This window comes from Papilio polytes, unplaced genomic scaffold (assembly GCF_000836215.1).
Source record: "Papilio polytes unplaced genomic scaffold, Ppol_1.0 DF823731.1, whole genome shotgun sequence".
Classification (NCBI taxonomy): Eukaryota; Metazoa; Arthropoda; class Insecta; order Lepidoptera; family Papilionidae; genus Papilio; species Papilio polytes.
This window is the reverse complement of record NW_013525473.1, coordinates 6,274,941-6,293,288: the sequence shown is the minus strand read 5'-3', so window position 1 is coordinate 6,293,288 and position 18,348 is coordinate 6,274,941. Positions and strand designations below refer to the sequence as shown.

The 18,348-nt window shown below is 33.7% G+C and overlaps 1 protein-coding gene across 1 annotated transcript; it reads right to left on the bottom strand.

The window, feature by feature from the left end:
• Positions 1-1,008: 1,008 nt before the first annotated feature.
• LOC106103538 (phospholipase B1, membrane-associated-like) lies at positions 1,009-16,771 on the bottom strand. Its single transcript, XM_013283318.1, has 7 exons — positions 16,566-16,771; positions 5,257-5,515; positions 4,780-4,949; positions 3,147-3,363; positions 2,550-2,695; positions 1,874-2,051; positions 1,009-1,457 (listed from the first exon to the last, which is right to left on the bottom strand). The coding sequence occupies exons 1-7, from the start codon at positions 16,644-16,646 to the stop codon at positions 1,279-1,281; spliced, it is 1,230 nt and encodes a 409-aa protein (XP_013138772.1). The 5' UTR covers positions 16,647-16,771; the 3' UTR covers positions 1,009-1,278.
• Positions 16,772-18,348: the final 1,577 nt, after the last annotated feature.

Below are 18,348 nucleotides of genomic sequence, written 5' to 3'. Positions count from 1 at the left end.
TACATGAGACTCGCCTTTTCTTTGAAAAAACACTATTTAAATTTTTGCTATTTATATTTAGCAGGAGTAGATTCAATGTGTCTTGAGAAAAATCTATTAATTCTAGTCATAAAAGAATGTCGATGTGGTATTTAATATTTTTTGATTGTTTAGCGTTATAAGCGTGATCATTATTATATTGGTATGCAATTTGATGTTTAGTGTCAAAATATAAACAGAAATAAATAACAAAATACATTTATTTATAAAAATATACATAAGTTCACAGGTTAACATTTTATAACAAATATTAATGGCACTAATAAAACTAAGGATTTCATTAACTATTACTTACTAGAAAATTTTAAAATTACATTTTATCAACACAAATGGTTTTATAAAAAAAATACAGAAATGTTTAAAAATAACATTTTTATTATTTATGGACAAAAAGAATAACGCAATTGAGTACAAAAATACTTTGTTAAATTGTGTTTTATTGTTTGAAAACCTTAATAATAATGAGGTATTTCCCTGTTACTAACTACAATCACAACAATATGGTTTTACTTGATCATTCCACTTTACGAGATAAACTCTTTTTTCTATTATTTTTTTTGTGAATTGTTCGGCAATAGCGATAGATACAGGAGGATATTTTTCTATATTAGAATTATAGGATGTTTCCCGTTGGACCGATCGTCATATTGGGATTGTTTTCCTATTGGGACGATTGTATAGACTGATCGGTGCAATGGGAAACATCCAAATTAGGACTAGTAAATTGAGCAAATTTGTATAATTTTTATCTTTAACAGTAATTCAAGTAATTTTGATTTCTTGAAATTGTAACTAAACTATATTCAGTATTTGGTAAATTTTAAATACTATTTTTATAATTACACTAGAATTTATATATTAGTAAATATTATCAATAACATCTTAATTTAATTACCTTACAATTCATAATACGAGCGTTAATTTTGATATTAACATAATTAAATTTTTAAACATTTATCAATAACAACAAAACAAGAAATTGAAATCTAATAGCAGTTGTTTCCTTGAATCACTTCTATGTATAATTCTTTGACTGTCAATTTTTTGACTGTCAGGTATTTCCTACTGTGCCGATCGAATTCATACAATTAATCGGTCCAACGGGAAAAAACCTCATCATTCGTATTGATCGGTCCAACAGGAAACATCCATCATACTAAAGTAGTAAATTAATTTGTAGTTCACAATAATTTAAACTAGATGGCGTTTATGCATTTTGTGTTCTAAAATATGGTTCCGTCATAAGAGGTCAGCGCCGTCCTGGCGGCCGGAGCGCAGGAAGGCGCGCGAGTTGTTGGCGGTGAAGAGGAAGGGCGCGCGCGGCGAGGGGCAGCGGAACGACTTCAGCAGCACGGGCGGCACGTTGTCCGACTTGTTGCCCACCGGCTCCAGCAGGTTGTTCCACAGCAAGTTCGCAGCTGAAAATATTGGTGAGCTCAACTATATTGCGATAGATAAGCGACAACAGCCTAGGCTAGAGGTAGAGGTTTGGTCGAGGGTTCGAATCCTGCCATTCGACTATTGTCGTAAAACACAACACAAGCCTAGAATATTGGAATTTTAAGAAAAATATTAGTAAATTAAAAAACATCTACAGTGGCAAAGGACTACGAGGCCGCATGTATGTATTTGTTGTTATAGCAAAGCGCCCTGCGGATTGCAACAAATTTTGGATGCGTTGTCAAAAGAATCCCTCACTAAAGAGAGTACAGCCATAATCATGGTTTTTGTGAGTAAATGAGTTTTGTCATAATTGCTATCCTGTGTGACTTTGGTAGTTTTAAACAATGTTGGTCTTAATATATCAGACAGAGTTGTTATCGCGAGGAGTTACCGAGCGCGTGTCCCTTCTGCGAGAAGTGGAAGCAGTCGTGCGTGATGTAGGAGCGGTGTATGACGAGCGGCAGCGGGGCGCGCGGCGCGGTCAGCGCGGCCGGCGCGTTGAACAGCCGCATGAAGGGCTGCACCACCACTGTGAAGTCCTCGCGCCCGTCGTAGCGCCCGCTCTCCACCTGAATACCGACCGTAACACTGTGCCATACAGTTCTATATGCAGTGGCGCTTATTCTAAGCTCCAGTATACTCAATGAACCTAACATGAATTGATCTGATCTAGTCACTTTTTTGGTCTTTATAACAATCTGTATTTTGAATACACGTAGTTTTATTTTTTTTTATATCATAAGGTGGCTAAAGGAGCAAGCGGCCACCAGAATCCGTAAAACTGACGAAGCGACCGCTGCCCATAGACATTCGCAATAGCGAATGCGTTGCCTACCCTTAAGTGACGAAAGAGGAGACGCACATAAAATGGTGTTTCCCTTTCCTATGCGTCTCCTCCACCGTCAAATTCACGTTCCCTTCCCATCCTTGTCTTATAAGGAAAAGGGTGGGTAGGAAAAGGAACTAAAGTTATATCTTTAACCAATCACAATTAATATCTTATATACTTCCCCCTCCGCTTTCGTTACAATGGCCGTTACAACCCTAGTTTAAATATGTTTACTGACCAGTGCGACTTCAGCCTTCTGGTAGAGCCTGGCCATGTGCACGAGGTCGGCCAGCTCGCCGCCGCCGCGGTGGAAGCAGGTGCAGAACAGCGAGTGCATCAGCCGGCACATCAGCGGCCGCACCACGCGCACCGACACCGACACGTCTGCTCCGGGGACAATCACGTCGCATTACACCAGGAAATGAAGTCACAACCGGACTAAAATGTTGTTTCCAACATTACGGGCAATTCACTAAAGCCTTTAAGATTTCTCTTAACAAAAAGTATCTATTGCCCTTATTTCTGTTACAAATTATTTTATGATATTGATAGTCCTCAAAATACTCTATATGTTAAAATCTTTGACAGTGAAAGAGCCCGCCTTAACATAATCGCATGAATGGGCCGGCTTGCTCCACGCAAAACAACAGCCACACAGAAGACAGGAGTAAAGTGGGAGCAATTCCACGATTCGTCTCTTCCCCCGTCAATTAAGGGTAGGCAACGCATCCGCTATTGCAGATGTCTTTAAGTAGCGGTCGCTTAGCCTTTTAGGTGAATTCAAGTGGTTGCTAGCTAGTTTCCTACACTATGATATAAAAAAGTGTATATTCACCTAGTACTGGTATAAGATTGACAATAGTCCTGGGCATGTGGTCGTAGAAGTAGTCGAGTGCTCGTGCGAGCTTGCGCGCGTGCGCGGCGGGCGACCAGGCCACGGGCGAGAGGCAAGAGGCCGAGCACAGGTCGTTGGCGCCTATGAACACTGTCACCATCTTCCAGTCCTGCTCCATGTTGATGTCGGGCGACGCACGCATGCGCGCCACCAATATCTGCAAATTGGTACATGAAAGTAAGGAACTTTGATAATGTTTCTACGGCTTAATAAGTGGTTTCTCTTAGTAAAGATTTAGTATGAGCAATTCAACTAAGAAATAAACTTGCTGGCCAATTAACAATTAAAACGGCAGATAGACTGTAAATTTCGCTGTGGTAGAGAAGTTATTTATATGACTTTGGCCGAATATTAAAATGTTGAAGCTACGAATTGCAACGAACTCAAAACTGTTCACATTTTTTTGAATTTACAGACGTTAGAAGCAATACGACAATAATATATTAAAATAGTTAACAAATCTTCTTGTTTTGGCAACTGTGCAATGGACGACGTTACTTGCGCCACGTAAAACTGCGCGTGGAAAATTTTATTCACGCTTCAAAAATTAGGCGTGAGGTCAGATTTAATAAGACATTATATGATACGTGCAATTACCCACTTACAAGTTTAATACGGCTAAGTTGAGAAAATTACATCTTACTGTCTATTCTAGTGGAAAGAAACCTATAGTTATGGTGAGGAAAGACGAAATACTTCGCGTCACTTTAACCCCTTACCTATGTATGCTGTCTCTTTCGTTTAAAGGAGGACGAAAGGAGGTCAATAAGCTGTACTGGCGTTTCAGTTGTCGTTCACCGAAACATCGTAAAAAGATCTTAATTTAAGGCACTCGGATAAAGTGCTCCTGTTGCCATAGCGACGTGAGTGATTATTGTTAAGTATTTATCTTACACGCGGTGATTTTAAACTAACTAGTTTAGTTTATGGACCGCAAGAGAAAGCCGCGTGAAGGATATGACGTCACGGCAGGGCCGCAGTAAACAACTTTGGGGCCGCACTCCCGGACAGACTTGTAGATTCTGTCACTTTCAAAATATTTATTGCGTCACGAAATTACCAAATATTTTGATTTACTTAGGTTCTGTTTTTAAATAAAGTCATATACTTTGCTAAACTAGTTATTTTATAACTATGCGAAACATAAAAGGTTCATTTTTTGACAGAGGATCGGTCTTTGTAACAATGCTAGGCAAAATAATTATCAAATCCATACATTTTTAAATAGACATCAACGCACTATGTAAACGCATTTCGACAACAGGATATACACATTGTAGTTTTTATTCGGTTCGTCTGAAGGATGTAAGTTAGTTAATTTTACAACATATCAGTATTAAATGGTCGACATTTACAGCGAGTGAAACCATCCTGTTACTAATATTACTAATAAACTGGCCAATTATAGAATTACACAATTTGTCTACTGCATTAAAACAGTACAGTTTTTAGACATATTTTTCCTACATTTTTAGAGCTTAAACTCAAGACCTTAAACCTTGTCTCTATTAATCTTCTACTCTATTTGTTTTCTCTACTTAATAATTGACATTGTCATATTAAATTGCCTTACTTTAGCTTGCTTATAGGCATCCTCGTCGGAGGCGACAGGGAAGGCGACGTTGAGGCGTGCGTTGCGGGCCAGCCACTCGCCCGTGCCGGTCGCGTAGCCGCGCAGACCAGGGTTGTACTCCTTCAAAATGTTAGGCAGCGTAAGGAACTCCCGCCAAGTGCTGTCGCCCCCTGGAATGTTGCAATACGTATGATGGAGTTTTGTATATTAATAGAAATCATACTAATATTATAAATGCGAAAGTTTAGATAAATAGATGGATGGATGTTTGTAGCCTAAACGGCTGAACGGATTTCGATGAAATTTATTATAGACGTAGAGAATAGTGTGGAAGAACCCATAGGCTACTCACTTTGTTTTTAAAAAAAAAACACGCGGACGGAGTCCCGGGCGAAAGCTAGTGACTAATACATAATGATCGCCATGTGATGAAACAAATAATGAGTAATAAATATAAATAATATAATTAATAAATACCTGCACACCAGGATACGCCCCTGTACTCAACGATAGCACCGAGTGCGAACTCCTCTAGGGCTCCGCTGCCCGCGACGAGGGAGTCCCCGATGGCGGCGACGACGTCGATGTCCCCGGGGCGCAGGCGGTGCACGGAGCGCGGCCGCTGGCGACTGCGGCCCCACGCCAGCGAGTCAGCACACGGGAACGGCGTGCTCGCGGGGATGGCCCGCTGACGACGCACGTTCGACTTGCGCGGCAAGTACTGGATTGACTGCCACTGATTTAACAATAAAGTTATATTTTAAAGTCTTAAATACACATAACCTACATTCAACAAGTATAAGTGTATTTTATTTCAAAGGATACTTAAGTATACTTCGCGCCAAAATACAGTTAGTACTTGGTAAGTTTACCGTATAAGGTGTTCTGTACTATCACATTATGCTTCGACTCACGCGTACAGTGTGACACAAAACGCATTTGTACAGACTATTACCTCAAACACTTACTACGACCATTGTAACGCACGTCTACACAATGTTCGATATTATGTAAGGGCGTGAACACAATGGCTCGTTCCTTGTTTGTTTACGACGCTGTAAAGCAACTAATAAAAGCTTTTACGTACCAATATAGTACGATTATGATCAAAGTTCAGAACAATTGTTGTTGTATCAACCCACTTTCATATATTTGGACGAAAATCATTGCCTGAATGTTTTACTTTATTCACGTCATTAAATTCGTTATTTCAAAAGATAAGAATGTGTCTGTCATTTGTCATCAAAAAAGATGTAAAACGTAATTATACGGGCAATAAAAACAAATTATATTTTAAACGATTAAAAATTAACGATGTATAAACATAAATGTTTGTTAACATTACATAACGTATTAAAATTCAGACTAGCAACTCCATCTAGGACATCGCGCTACAAACGCGAGCTGCGTACACTTAGAGCAATGAAAATGGCACACGACCGACTGAAGTACACTAACGGCCAACTAGACCTTGTCGATATTTTTGGCTGCTTTGTACACTTGACACGCAACTAAACGTGACAAGTACACACGCTAGTTGGGTTCAATAAATCGTGGAAAACTAATTTTTTTATTGACTTCTAGGTAACAGTGCATATTGCAAACTTTTTACTGTAAATAAATAGTTCTACATTTAACATTTAATAACAATAACATAACTGGAACTAAGAAACATAGCTTTTTTCCTCATCTACAGAAGTACAAATAGGTAAGAAATGTCTTTTGTGTTTAGGTTGATAATCTGTTTTTTATTACCGTAATAAAAGGAAAAGATCAAAATAAACCTAATCGTTAATTCTATACACATCTGTATTACCTAATTACTCAAAGAATATTACCCAATGTCATCAGCATACATAAAAAGGACGTTGAGTGTACTTTGTAATTCTATCACGAAAGCACTCCAGCGCCCTCTGCAATGTAAGGAGCCCATTGTCACGCATGTTACGTCAATTCATCGCGTCTTAAATTGGTGATGAGAAAGCTTAATTGCTGATACATTGCTGCATACATGAAATGTAAATATATATAATTTGTGTTAAGTAGCAATGTATAATGTAATTTGTTTTTTCATGGTATCTTACAGTAAGAATAAGATAATGGGGTTATTTGCTGACGGAAAGATATGAATAAAAGAACTATAAGGTTCGAAAGGTTGTAAAGATTATTGGTTATGAAATAAACGAGACAGTGAGTAAATGAATAGCCAATTTAAAGACAATGAACGATTGAATTTGAACAATAATAGCTCCATCGAGAAAATTTCGCGGGAATTACTCTTTGTTCGTTGATAGAGTTTGTTAATCCAATGGGAAATTACTTATGTTGTTTTTCGTAGAAGCTATGTTTTTAATTAAAAATATAACTAACAACCATTACATTATTGAAATCCGGTATCAAAAATTAAAACGCATCCGTCTCCATTAACGCCACGATACGTCACGTAGTCGTTGTCTTTGCCAGTAACCATATCAATCAGCCTGAGACAGGTTTCCGGTCATCAACAGGCTGTCATCGAATCATTGATCAAATAAGGCTGTCACTTTTGTTAATGACAAAAAATAACCTCACAAATAGATTGTTATGAAAAAAATTCTATTTGCACACGTCCAATTTTATTCTGTTGTTACTACAAATAAATGTCAGTAGATTAATAGTTTTTTACATAATCATAAACTGAAGCTTTCTAATTAAATTTTAAACATAAATTGATCATAAATTCTATATTTATGCGATTTATACTCAAAAACTACCGTTTACTATCGAGTATTCATAGCCGATTAATATTGTCTAGACGCTACTTTCCTAGTGCATATAAAGTCGATGTTAATGAGCGGTGATCATGGTTTAAAATTACAGAAATTCTTTTTTTAAAAAGTCATCTTCCAGACTAGTTCGGTACACAGAATTAAGTACTACTAACGCCATCTAGTGTTTCTAGTTGGTATCCAAACTAATCTCAATTATTAACCAGTATTAAAAACAGTAAAATTTCGTAAGCATAGAGTTCATTGACTTCTAAGTAATAGATCACAGTAAGTTTTTTAAAACATGTAGTGACGTGTTTCAATTAAACTTTTATATAACTGGTATTTACAGAAGTCGATAACCTTTCAACGATTTATACTAATTTAAAATCCGTTCCGTAAGATTTTTACGCGAAAATCTTTTCGACACGAATGTTGGATAACGTATTATTTTAAATTTAAAACGGTGAATAATTATCATTAAAATAATTTTTAGTTCACTGATTTAGAGCTAACATATGGTATACTAGTTGATTATGTCATTTTTAGAGTTTAAATAAAGAATAATTTACTATTAAAATGTATAATTAAAACAGCCTAGTTGTGTAATCTAACCTCAAGATGTCTAAATCATGAAGTTGTACCGTCTAAAATTCTTAATAAAATCGTACGTTTCTACTCCCCCTTTATGAAGAACGCGGTCAATGTGTCAGTTCATTCTTGTATTTGCGTATATTTTTTGTACAGTCAGCTACACAAATATATACATTTAAAAACCTTCAGAAACTTTTACACGCATACGGTTTCAAAAATATGAATTTAAAAATCCGTCCGTGTGCTTTCAACTACGAATTCATATTATTGGAAGAACCATGCATAGAGATTTTTGAAGCTGATTGTACATTGTAGAAACAAATTAGACATAACGCATAAATTGATTTGTTTTATTTTCCTCATCCAATTTTTAAATATCATTTTAAGAGATTGGGACAGATTGAGAGATTTTATGTCTATCTGACTAGTGGGGTAATACTGAAATGTTGAATAACTTAAGTTAATAAGTCGCAACACATTTCGGCATTTAGTGTCGCAAAATAAAGTTATGGTGAATAATGAAATATAAACGCATTTAACACACGTAACTTGTGATCTGTTGACCTTTGTGGGGATTGAGACAATAATCTGATGGACTCACACATTCTAATATCGCAATGAAATAAATACTATTTAGCGTGTTGTTTTATTTTAGTGGAGAAAGGTCAAACCGACAAAGAGTTCAGTATGCAACAAATTGCGTTACCACCTATATGTAAACACACACGAGAAAAATATGTAACATAGAGATGAAGCATTAAAAGGCAGATTATAAAACAACTTATTAGAAGAAAATTAGAAGTAGAAAATAAAACTCATTTCTTTATTATTCTATTTTACACGAGTTTGTGATGTCATTGCTACGTATACTTTAAGAGTAATATGTATACACTAGCTGTTCCCATGCGACTTCATCCGCATATAATTATAAAAATTTCATTTTCTTGTTCACATTTGTCAAAATATTAATTGTAAATGTCAAAATGACATGACATGATGTCAAACCATGGCAACCTTGCTTCCTTGATGTTGGCAACAACTTATGATCTCTTTCCCGCATTAGGGTTTTTATCCAAAATATTTACCCCTATGTTTAACGGCCTGCCTAAAATTTAGCCTAAAGTGTGACGAAGGTGTATGACTTTTTATAAAAAAAAAGAGTTATTCGAAAATATGCTGTGATTGATGACATCTTAGGCAACAAAGAAGTGTGTGTTTACGCTTTATTATAATAGTATAGATTTTATATAATTAAAACTAAAATAGTTAATCAAATAGGTCAACTGATATGTCCGAACATATAATCCGGTTGAACCGGATCCAAGTTTTTTTTTAAAACTACAAATACATAGGCGTAACCATCAAATAGATACAGTTTAGACGTCGTTAATAATTACGAAATCCATGTATTCCGTGAGAAAGAGATACGATGTTGCGCAAACGTCAGGTTGTGTCAGTTCATTGGGCCGGCGAAAAAATGCTGTCCACAGCCACGAGTACGTTAGGGGAAATGCGCCTTCCTGTACACACAGTAAACAATCCGACAGTCCAACAATCTTATCTGACACAGAATAAGTGAAAACACAATAGCCCAATAGCATCTTCTATCATCGTCAAAAATTAAAAAAAATAAATCTCATTAGTTGTTACAAGACTATATTGAAACGCGTAATATTTATAGTTAACTAGCTTTCATCCGCGACTACAGCTCGTGGAATTAAAAAAAAACAAACGAGTAGTCTATGTGTTCTTTTAGACTATCTTCTATGTCTGTGCCAAATTTTATACAAATCCGTTTAGGCTACAAACTCTAACAAACATCGATCCATCTAAACTTTTGCATTTTATTATGTACAAAATCGTTCCCACAGTTGGATCCAAAATATATATGTCGCAAGACAAACTGAAACATATTTTAAGACTTCAATAAGTACTCAAGTACTCCAATTATAAGGGCAATGAACTCACTTGTGTAAAAACAATTGCATAAAAGGTTTTAAAAGCGGCCAGTATGCTCTGATCAGGTTGTCCTGCAATTATGTCATTCTTTAATTGATACCGTTTTTTTCATTTATTAAGTAATACCATGCGTAAATAAAATGATGTACTTTGTAAATAAACTTTTTAAAAGTGAAACTTCAAAAAAACACATCTAGGTATACCAATTAATAGAGAGGAAAGATTTTTTTTTCGTGTATATTGAAATAACTCAAAAACTACTGGGCTGATATCAAAAATTCTTTCACCATCAAAAAGATACGTTATCATACATACATACTTAACATAGGCAATAATATATTTTTTAATGTTTTTTAAATAAAACGCGTGCGAAGTCGCGAGCAAAATAGTTCCTAAATTAAAAGCCGTACGTAAGAAATTTCTACATATAGGTTGTTATTTTGAAACACTCATTACTTTAAATGGAAAAAATAGAAAAAAACATATTATCTTGTCACATATACTTAAACAAATCTTGTTTCGGCTTACAAACAAAATATCTCGTAATAAAATATTCAAACTAGGCGTAAACGTAGGCGTGATATTAAAAAAAATTAGGCCTATAGTGAAATTACGCGCAAGGCTATAAATAAAGCTATGGATAATAATTATGTTTTAAAATTACTGACTTATTTAGAGATCCGTATCACCTTTTGGTTGTTAAATGTTTAATAAGCCGTGAATGCGTGAACACACTTTAAATTGTTGTATTTTTGGATTATTTTAGGAAAAGACAATGTACTATAATTATAACAGATTTTTTCAATAAACGAACTGATTTTTAAGTAATTAAATTAATGTCATAACTCGCAAATCTAATTGGTTCTGTGAGATATTATTTTATAAAATATAATATACTATTGAATAGTTAATAAATTTAATATTTACGAAAATAGATAAATAAAAGTGAAATGTTATGAATTTTAACAACCAGCTAAAACTCACACTTGGTCATTTTATTCTATGTCAAAGTAATTATGTACAAATAACCATAAATCGTATAAACTATCGATGAGGCAGTTTATTGGACCATCTGGTCGCAATAAAGATACCATAATAGTATTTCTTTACTTTATAAAAAGTAGTTTATATCGCAACACTGTAGTTAAGTGAAGGTCTCTTTTTACGGAAATAAATTATAATTAATCGTGTGCTTAAATTTCTATGTCACTTTTAATTATTTAAAAGGTAAAGGGCCTGTCCCACCAAATTCTAAATTGTCTGATAACAATCGAACATGTAAAATAATAAAATAAGTGATAGAAATATCGTATTTTGTTTCCTTACCTGACAGTGACAGTTTTAAGCTATCTAAGCCTCTATCAGCCAGTGGTGGGACAGGCCCGTAAAGTGATAGTTTACATTAGGTTTATTTATTAAATAGCGAGCTTATTTTAAATATATACAAGTAAAAATAATTTATTAATTAAATCCTTTAAGAAAATGTAATTGTTTTTGGTAATCGTAGATCAAATACGATAAAAATATATAAAAAACAAAGTTTTCATATTTGAATCTTCCCACACTGTTTCGTAGAAGGTACTAGGTTACACATATCAGTACTAAAAATGCAAATCACATTTAAATGTTGAAAACATTCCGCTTATCTTCAAAAATGTTTCCATACTATTAACTTAGGGCCGACACAAATAAGCACATTTGCATAAATCTGATAAGGGCGTGTACGTGCGATAGTTGCATAACTGTAAAGCATATTACAAGTTTTAGTTTTTTTTTAACATAAGGTGGGAAACGAGCAAGCGGCCACCTGAATCCACCAAAATGGCGAAGCGACCGCTGCCCATAAAAATCTGCAATTGCAGATGCGTTGCCTGCCCTTATTCAACGGAGGAGACTCACATAAAAAGGATATGCCCCCTTCGTATGCATCTCCTCCACCGTCAAATCTACTTCTCGTTGCCATCCTCTCCTTTAAAAAAAGGGTGACAAAAAGAAAGGGACTTAAACTAGGCCTCCGGCACCACACTCATCAGACGAAACACGGAATTGGTTCCATTTCACGCCTGTCTTCTGTGTGGTCGTAGTATTACACCGGGCGTGCCCTGCAGTGCTAACATGTTAAAGCGGGCACTACCACTGTTAGTCGTCTTTATGCGACTGATTCAGGATGGTTTTAAACAATAGTATGTTTTTTAATTAAATTTCAGATTCAGAGTCCTTAAGTCTCATAGGGTTGTCACTACAAGTCCGGTTAGTTTTTCAATCTATACTATTATAATAAAGCGTAAACACACTCTTATTTATTGCCTAAAATGTCAGCAGCAGTCAGCAGTCTATATATTTTATAATATTTTAGATAAAAACCCTAATGTGGGAAAGAGACCATAAGTTGCTGCCAACATCAAGAAAGCAATGTTGTCATCATGTCATCTCATTTTGACATTTGCAATTAATTATTTGACAAATGTAAACAATAAAATAAAGTTTTTACATTTTCATGCGGATTAAATCACTCGGGAACAGCTAGTTAATTATAAAATTAATTATTGGTAAGGATGATTCTAAATGACATCATAAAGTCAGTTGAAAGTGAACATTGTAAGTGCGCTTAATATAAAAAATACAGACGAATTGAGATCCTTCTCATTATTTTACTCGGTTAAGAAACTATTAAAGAATTATGAAAGACGTTTAAGTAATTATTACAGGCTTTTAAATCTTTAATTTCCAAATAAGTTGTAATACCAACCGAACTATAACCATACGTACACAAGAGCAGAAAGCCGAGATGCGAATTGCATCAAAATGAATTATAATCCATCTAATAAAGTCAAGGCTCCTGCCCACTTTATACAGTTACAAAACCTTATAACGCAAAACGATTAGTAGCCAAAACTTTCCATTGCTAATTAATTTCTGAAACTACAAAATGTAGGTAATCCAAAAAACAATCTTTGAATTTCGATAGAATTTTTGTATTTATACATCCGAAAAGATTATTTTACTTTACCCAAACTATGTGATAAAATATAAGTTCTATGGTTATATTTGAAAATATAACAATAACTTTAAGTTATCTATCTATACTTCTATACTAATATAATAAAGCGTAAATACATACTTCTTTGTGGCTTAAGATGTCAGCAATTACAGCTAATTTTTGAAAAATTCTCTTTTTAATAAAAAGCCCTACACTTACGTCACGCTTTAGGCTATATATTTTCAAGATATTACACTTAGGGGTTAAATAAATTGGATAAAAAACACAATAGGGGAAAGAGACAATATGCTGCTGCCAACATCAAGGAAGCAAGATTGCCATAGAATGCCATTTGCAATTGAGAATTTGGTAAATGTAAACAATAAAATAAAGTTTTTATAATTTCATACGAGTGAAGCCGTACGGGAACAGCTGGTTCTGTAATAAGCAACAACAAAGGTTTGATTTTTCAATCTAAAATAAACTTGGCATACATCAATATGCAAAACGCAGTTTTAAGCCGGGTGTTGCAATTCAATGATGCATAATGTTTGCTATTTAGAAGTATTGTGACAGATTTAGAGACGTTTCGATTAGGCCGATCGTGTGAAACGGTTATACAATTACTAAGACCTAACAATACAAACAAGACATACGTTACAAGATCCTTAACTTATTCATTGACCTCGGCTGCAAGCAGCGTGTTTATTATCCCTTATAACTATATGCAATTTCTTTAAGTCAATCCGCAGTGGGCCAATATCTTTGACATTTCCTTCAGTCATCATTACTCAGGACGGATGCCTAACCTCTCCAAACCTCTCTGAGGTGACGTATAGTGAGCTGATGATGGAATTTCTTCTTTCTGACGATATTTTAACAAATGATTCACCTGTGATCTTATTTTAAAACTTTCCAGTGTGGCGCATTGCGACAACATTTCGACAACAAACACGTGTGATTACGCAGCTGTGCTTAAACACAACATTTATTTTATAAATCTGTATTATTTTTTATGTAATAAAAGTTAAAAAAAACTTTGATTTATTACACGTTTTAGGCTATATAGCTATTTGAATTGTCTTAACTCAGAGGTGAATTGATTTTAAAAAAAATTATGTGCGTGTAAAGAACAAAAAAACTACAAGCCAATAGGAGCAACGAAACAAGGTTGCCATCTTTACTGAAAATCTAAAAATTTCCTTAAAGTTTTAGGGAACGTAAAGAATAAAATGACTTATGATATTATGCGGATAAAACAGGACGGAAACACTTACCTAAATATGTTTTCTTTAAAATAAAACTAAAATCTAGTTTACGGTTAATTTTTAAACATTTCCATATGAGCTTAGTAACTGCGTGGCTGAGAGATTACATTCATTTTATTTTGGTGCTATTTAACATAATGAGTATATCGTTGTTATAATATAAATTGCTTAAGTTTGAATTAATTAATGTTTGAATATTCACTTGTATTTAACCCGGTTAATTATTGCTCGCTTTAGTAGCCATTTTGTACGTATCTTCGAGAATAAGGTATGAGAAAAGAATTGAATCAAATTACGTAATTGTGCGTGTGATAAATTACAATTGTGAAGATTTTGTCCAATTTTAAAATAATCTTATTATAAAAGAAAAAGCTTTCCGAGCGCGATTTAAGATCCGAGTTGATTGCAAAAAAAATTAAACATTTAAGTAAAAGTATGTCAACTAATAAAATATTACTCAATAACTGTAACTAATCAGTTTTATAAAAAAATTCTTCATAGATATTTACATATATTTGTTACGTTACAACTAAATACATAGATGGTAATAAATAACCAGCAATAATTCGATAACAAGCCCGTAACGACGCGATGTACGTTTATGTAAGAACACTTAAATAATAAACTATTCAATAAAAATGTAAATATATACGACGTACAATTATTACTTATGAGATGTGATGAATTACAAAACGCATTAGAAAACATAATTGTTGAAAAAACGAATATAAAACATAACAACAATGTTAAAAATCTGTGGATAAAATGACTACTAATATGTCTTAATTTTACTAAACGCTTGTGACCTAGAGTAATGAGCATAGATTATAAATTACATCAATACAACGAACCAATATTATGAATATCCGTTACAAACTCTAGATTTTTTAGAATCCCAGAGAGATTATCTAGATTTATTAATAGTACTTTGGTCCTAACAATAATGTTATTGGCATAACGAAATAGCCCATCAACAAAACTTAACTGTAGTTATTTCCAGCGCGACTATGGCCTAGTCAACTCTTAGGATAAGCTTCGAGCCCCTCAAAAGACGTTTTTTGAGCTAATGACAAATGCAATCTGTTAGTTGATATACGTATTAGTTAGTCATATTTGTTACTATTTACTGTTTTGTTTTAGATACGTTCGCTTTCAAATATTTTTATAATCCACTAAGAACAGTTAAACCTTTACTAAGCCGCGTTTGAAGTTTATTTTGAAATCCAGTTGCTATAAGGAAGTCCAATAAATTCAGTGATATATTTCGCAAGTAACAGGGACGACGACTTTTACTGAACGCAACCGCACGTTAAACATTTCTTTGTCCTTGATGAATTATAAAGTAGTTATAATTGTATCCTATAATATAAATAAATACAAAATCAGAACAGAATTAATCTATTAACTTTCAATATTAAAGTCTTGTATTTATTATGCATAATTATAATTTGAGGTTTGAAGGTTATAAAGCGCGTTACTGTGTCATTAATCTGCTAGTAAATAAAAAGCAAAGGTTGTCTTGTAATTTATTTAATTACTAGTTACATAATATGAAATTGAATAAAATTCATAGTAAATATTTCGTAAATACTGTCTAGGGTTGAAAGCTTTTTAAAGCAAATCGTAAATCACGGTATTCGCGCTGTATATCGTAACGGTACGTTATTTAACGTCATTAATAAAAAACAAAATGCTAATGAAAATAACGATTAGACGCTATTATTTTAGCATATTTAATATGGCGTTACATTACAACGGCATAAACAAATTGGGCCATCGAATTATATAAGTTTACTTCGCCTGACCCAAACTTTAAGCAATTAGCATTTACGTATAAGCAATTGTATTACTTGTGGACAGTTATTAATATTAGTATTCTTTAAGTGCTAAAATAAGTTTTATTAAAATGATTACATCGGTATATTGCGTATTTATGTAATATGCAGTTTGGCGGAGTAATAATGTATTTAAACCATATAAGTTTTATTTAGTACTCGAAAACCGTGACAGGATACGTAGACAAATTGAAATAAATCTGTGAATTACGGGCTACCAGATTATGCAAAATGAGCCTTTCTTAAATGTACTTAAGACTTCATAAACAATTATCGTGCAAGCCATAGACGCTAGACATTTCTAATTAACTTGGGGCAGTAAAACATAGGAAATACCGAGTTTATATCAAATGCAAGTAACAAATAATCACACCATTTAAAGCTGTTGTATTTATTTACTCACCACATCTGCGAATGTTGGGATGCTGGAGTTAGATGCGAGAGCATCGGTCAGGACCAACAGCAGAGCGAGAGCCAGCCACATCCTGAACACATCACGCAAACACCACTGCACTGCATTAACTTATCACCAAAATATATTTAATTCGTCATTATTTGTTACGTATTTTTTTAGAAAAATACGTAATAAATTTTATTTAAATTGTTATGGTAAAATGCACCATTACTTCTGCCTATTTTTAATAATAAAAAGATAGTGGCAATTTATAAAAAAAAAACTAAATGTCAAAATATTTTCGGACGTAACAACGACTGCGGCGTTTGGCGGCAAAATGTCTGTCAGCGCACGCGCGGCCGCGCGACGCGAGCGCCATTGCTCAACGCGACGATATCCTAGCGACCTTCGCTTATCCCCGCGGACCTGCGGACGATGTGTGCCGAATAATTAAATATTTAACTTTCAATTTAAGACAATTTGTAATCACTTAAACTTTAACAATAACAACTTTGACAGATTCACCGTAAGTCTGTAGTTAAATCGACTTTACCATAACTTATTTGAAATGGTTTGCGTAAAGTTCAACAGGGCAAAAGTTTGCTTTTAAATATTTCGTTGATATACTTTTAAATGAATCAATGTTTGTAAATTCTTGAAACATTTTACTAAACTTTCTTTTGTTTTTGTAAGTATTAGTCCATAAAAGGTGATGAGAAAATCTTAGTTTGAACAACAAGTCAAACAAGAGTGTAACGAGGAAATCCATATGAGTCAATTAGATTAACCACAGACAAATCTCGTCTTGTATTTATCGCCTTTGGAACAGCATTCTAATTAAAAAGTAGATGTGTAACATTGTAGTTGAATAGATTGGCATGTAGCTTTTATTGACGTAGTTGAATTTTGAAGTCAGTTATTTTGATAATATTTTTCAATTAGAACCCTCAATAATGTTACATAGTTTTAAATTGCGAAGATAATTGTTTATTAAGATTTGACCTATTAATTTACATATAAAAAAAAAAACATATCGTCGAATTGAATACTTCCTTCTTTTGGGAAGTCGGTCAAAAATTAAAAAAGCTAAATTGATCGTAAAATATTACGTGCAAAGATTATTGATTTTCAGAGTTGAATTCTTCGTAATATTTCTGTGATTACGAGACAAAATTGTTACTTTATATAATTAACATATTATCGTACATACATATGTATACGTAAGTGATTTAGAAATGGTAACTTGATGATAAATTTTAACGACATCGTGCAATATAATTTTAAGGTTACCTACATTTTAATGTTTGCATATTTCCGGTGGAATTCACTTCCTGTTGTTCCAAAGCGATTTTACAACTTTTTGTTTATTGAAATAAGATATATCGGATCTGTTAATTAATTAAACATTTGATTGGGAATTAGAATGTATTAGGAAAACCGGCTTCGCGCCAAAAACAAACTTAGCCGGAGCTTGGAACTTGGGATGTCGTTGGGATGTAAATTGTACACATAATATTTAAATAGAAATGTAAAATTTGAATTATTGAACAACAAAATTCCTAAATGAGTGTAATTTAAATATAATAATAGTATTTTATAAGGCATTAGCTGTTGGCTTTGTCCATGTAGAATTAAAAAATGTATCCTTAGTATCTGATAACGTAGCTTTTCAATGATGAAAGAATTTTTGAAATCGGCCCAGTAGTTTTTGTGTTATTTCAATACATACAAAAATCAGATACTTTCTCTTTATAATATTACTTGATGATAGATAAATAAAAATAAGTTTAAC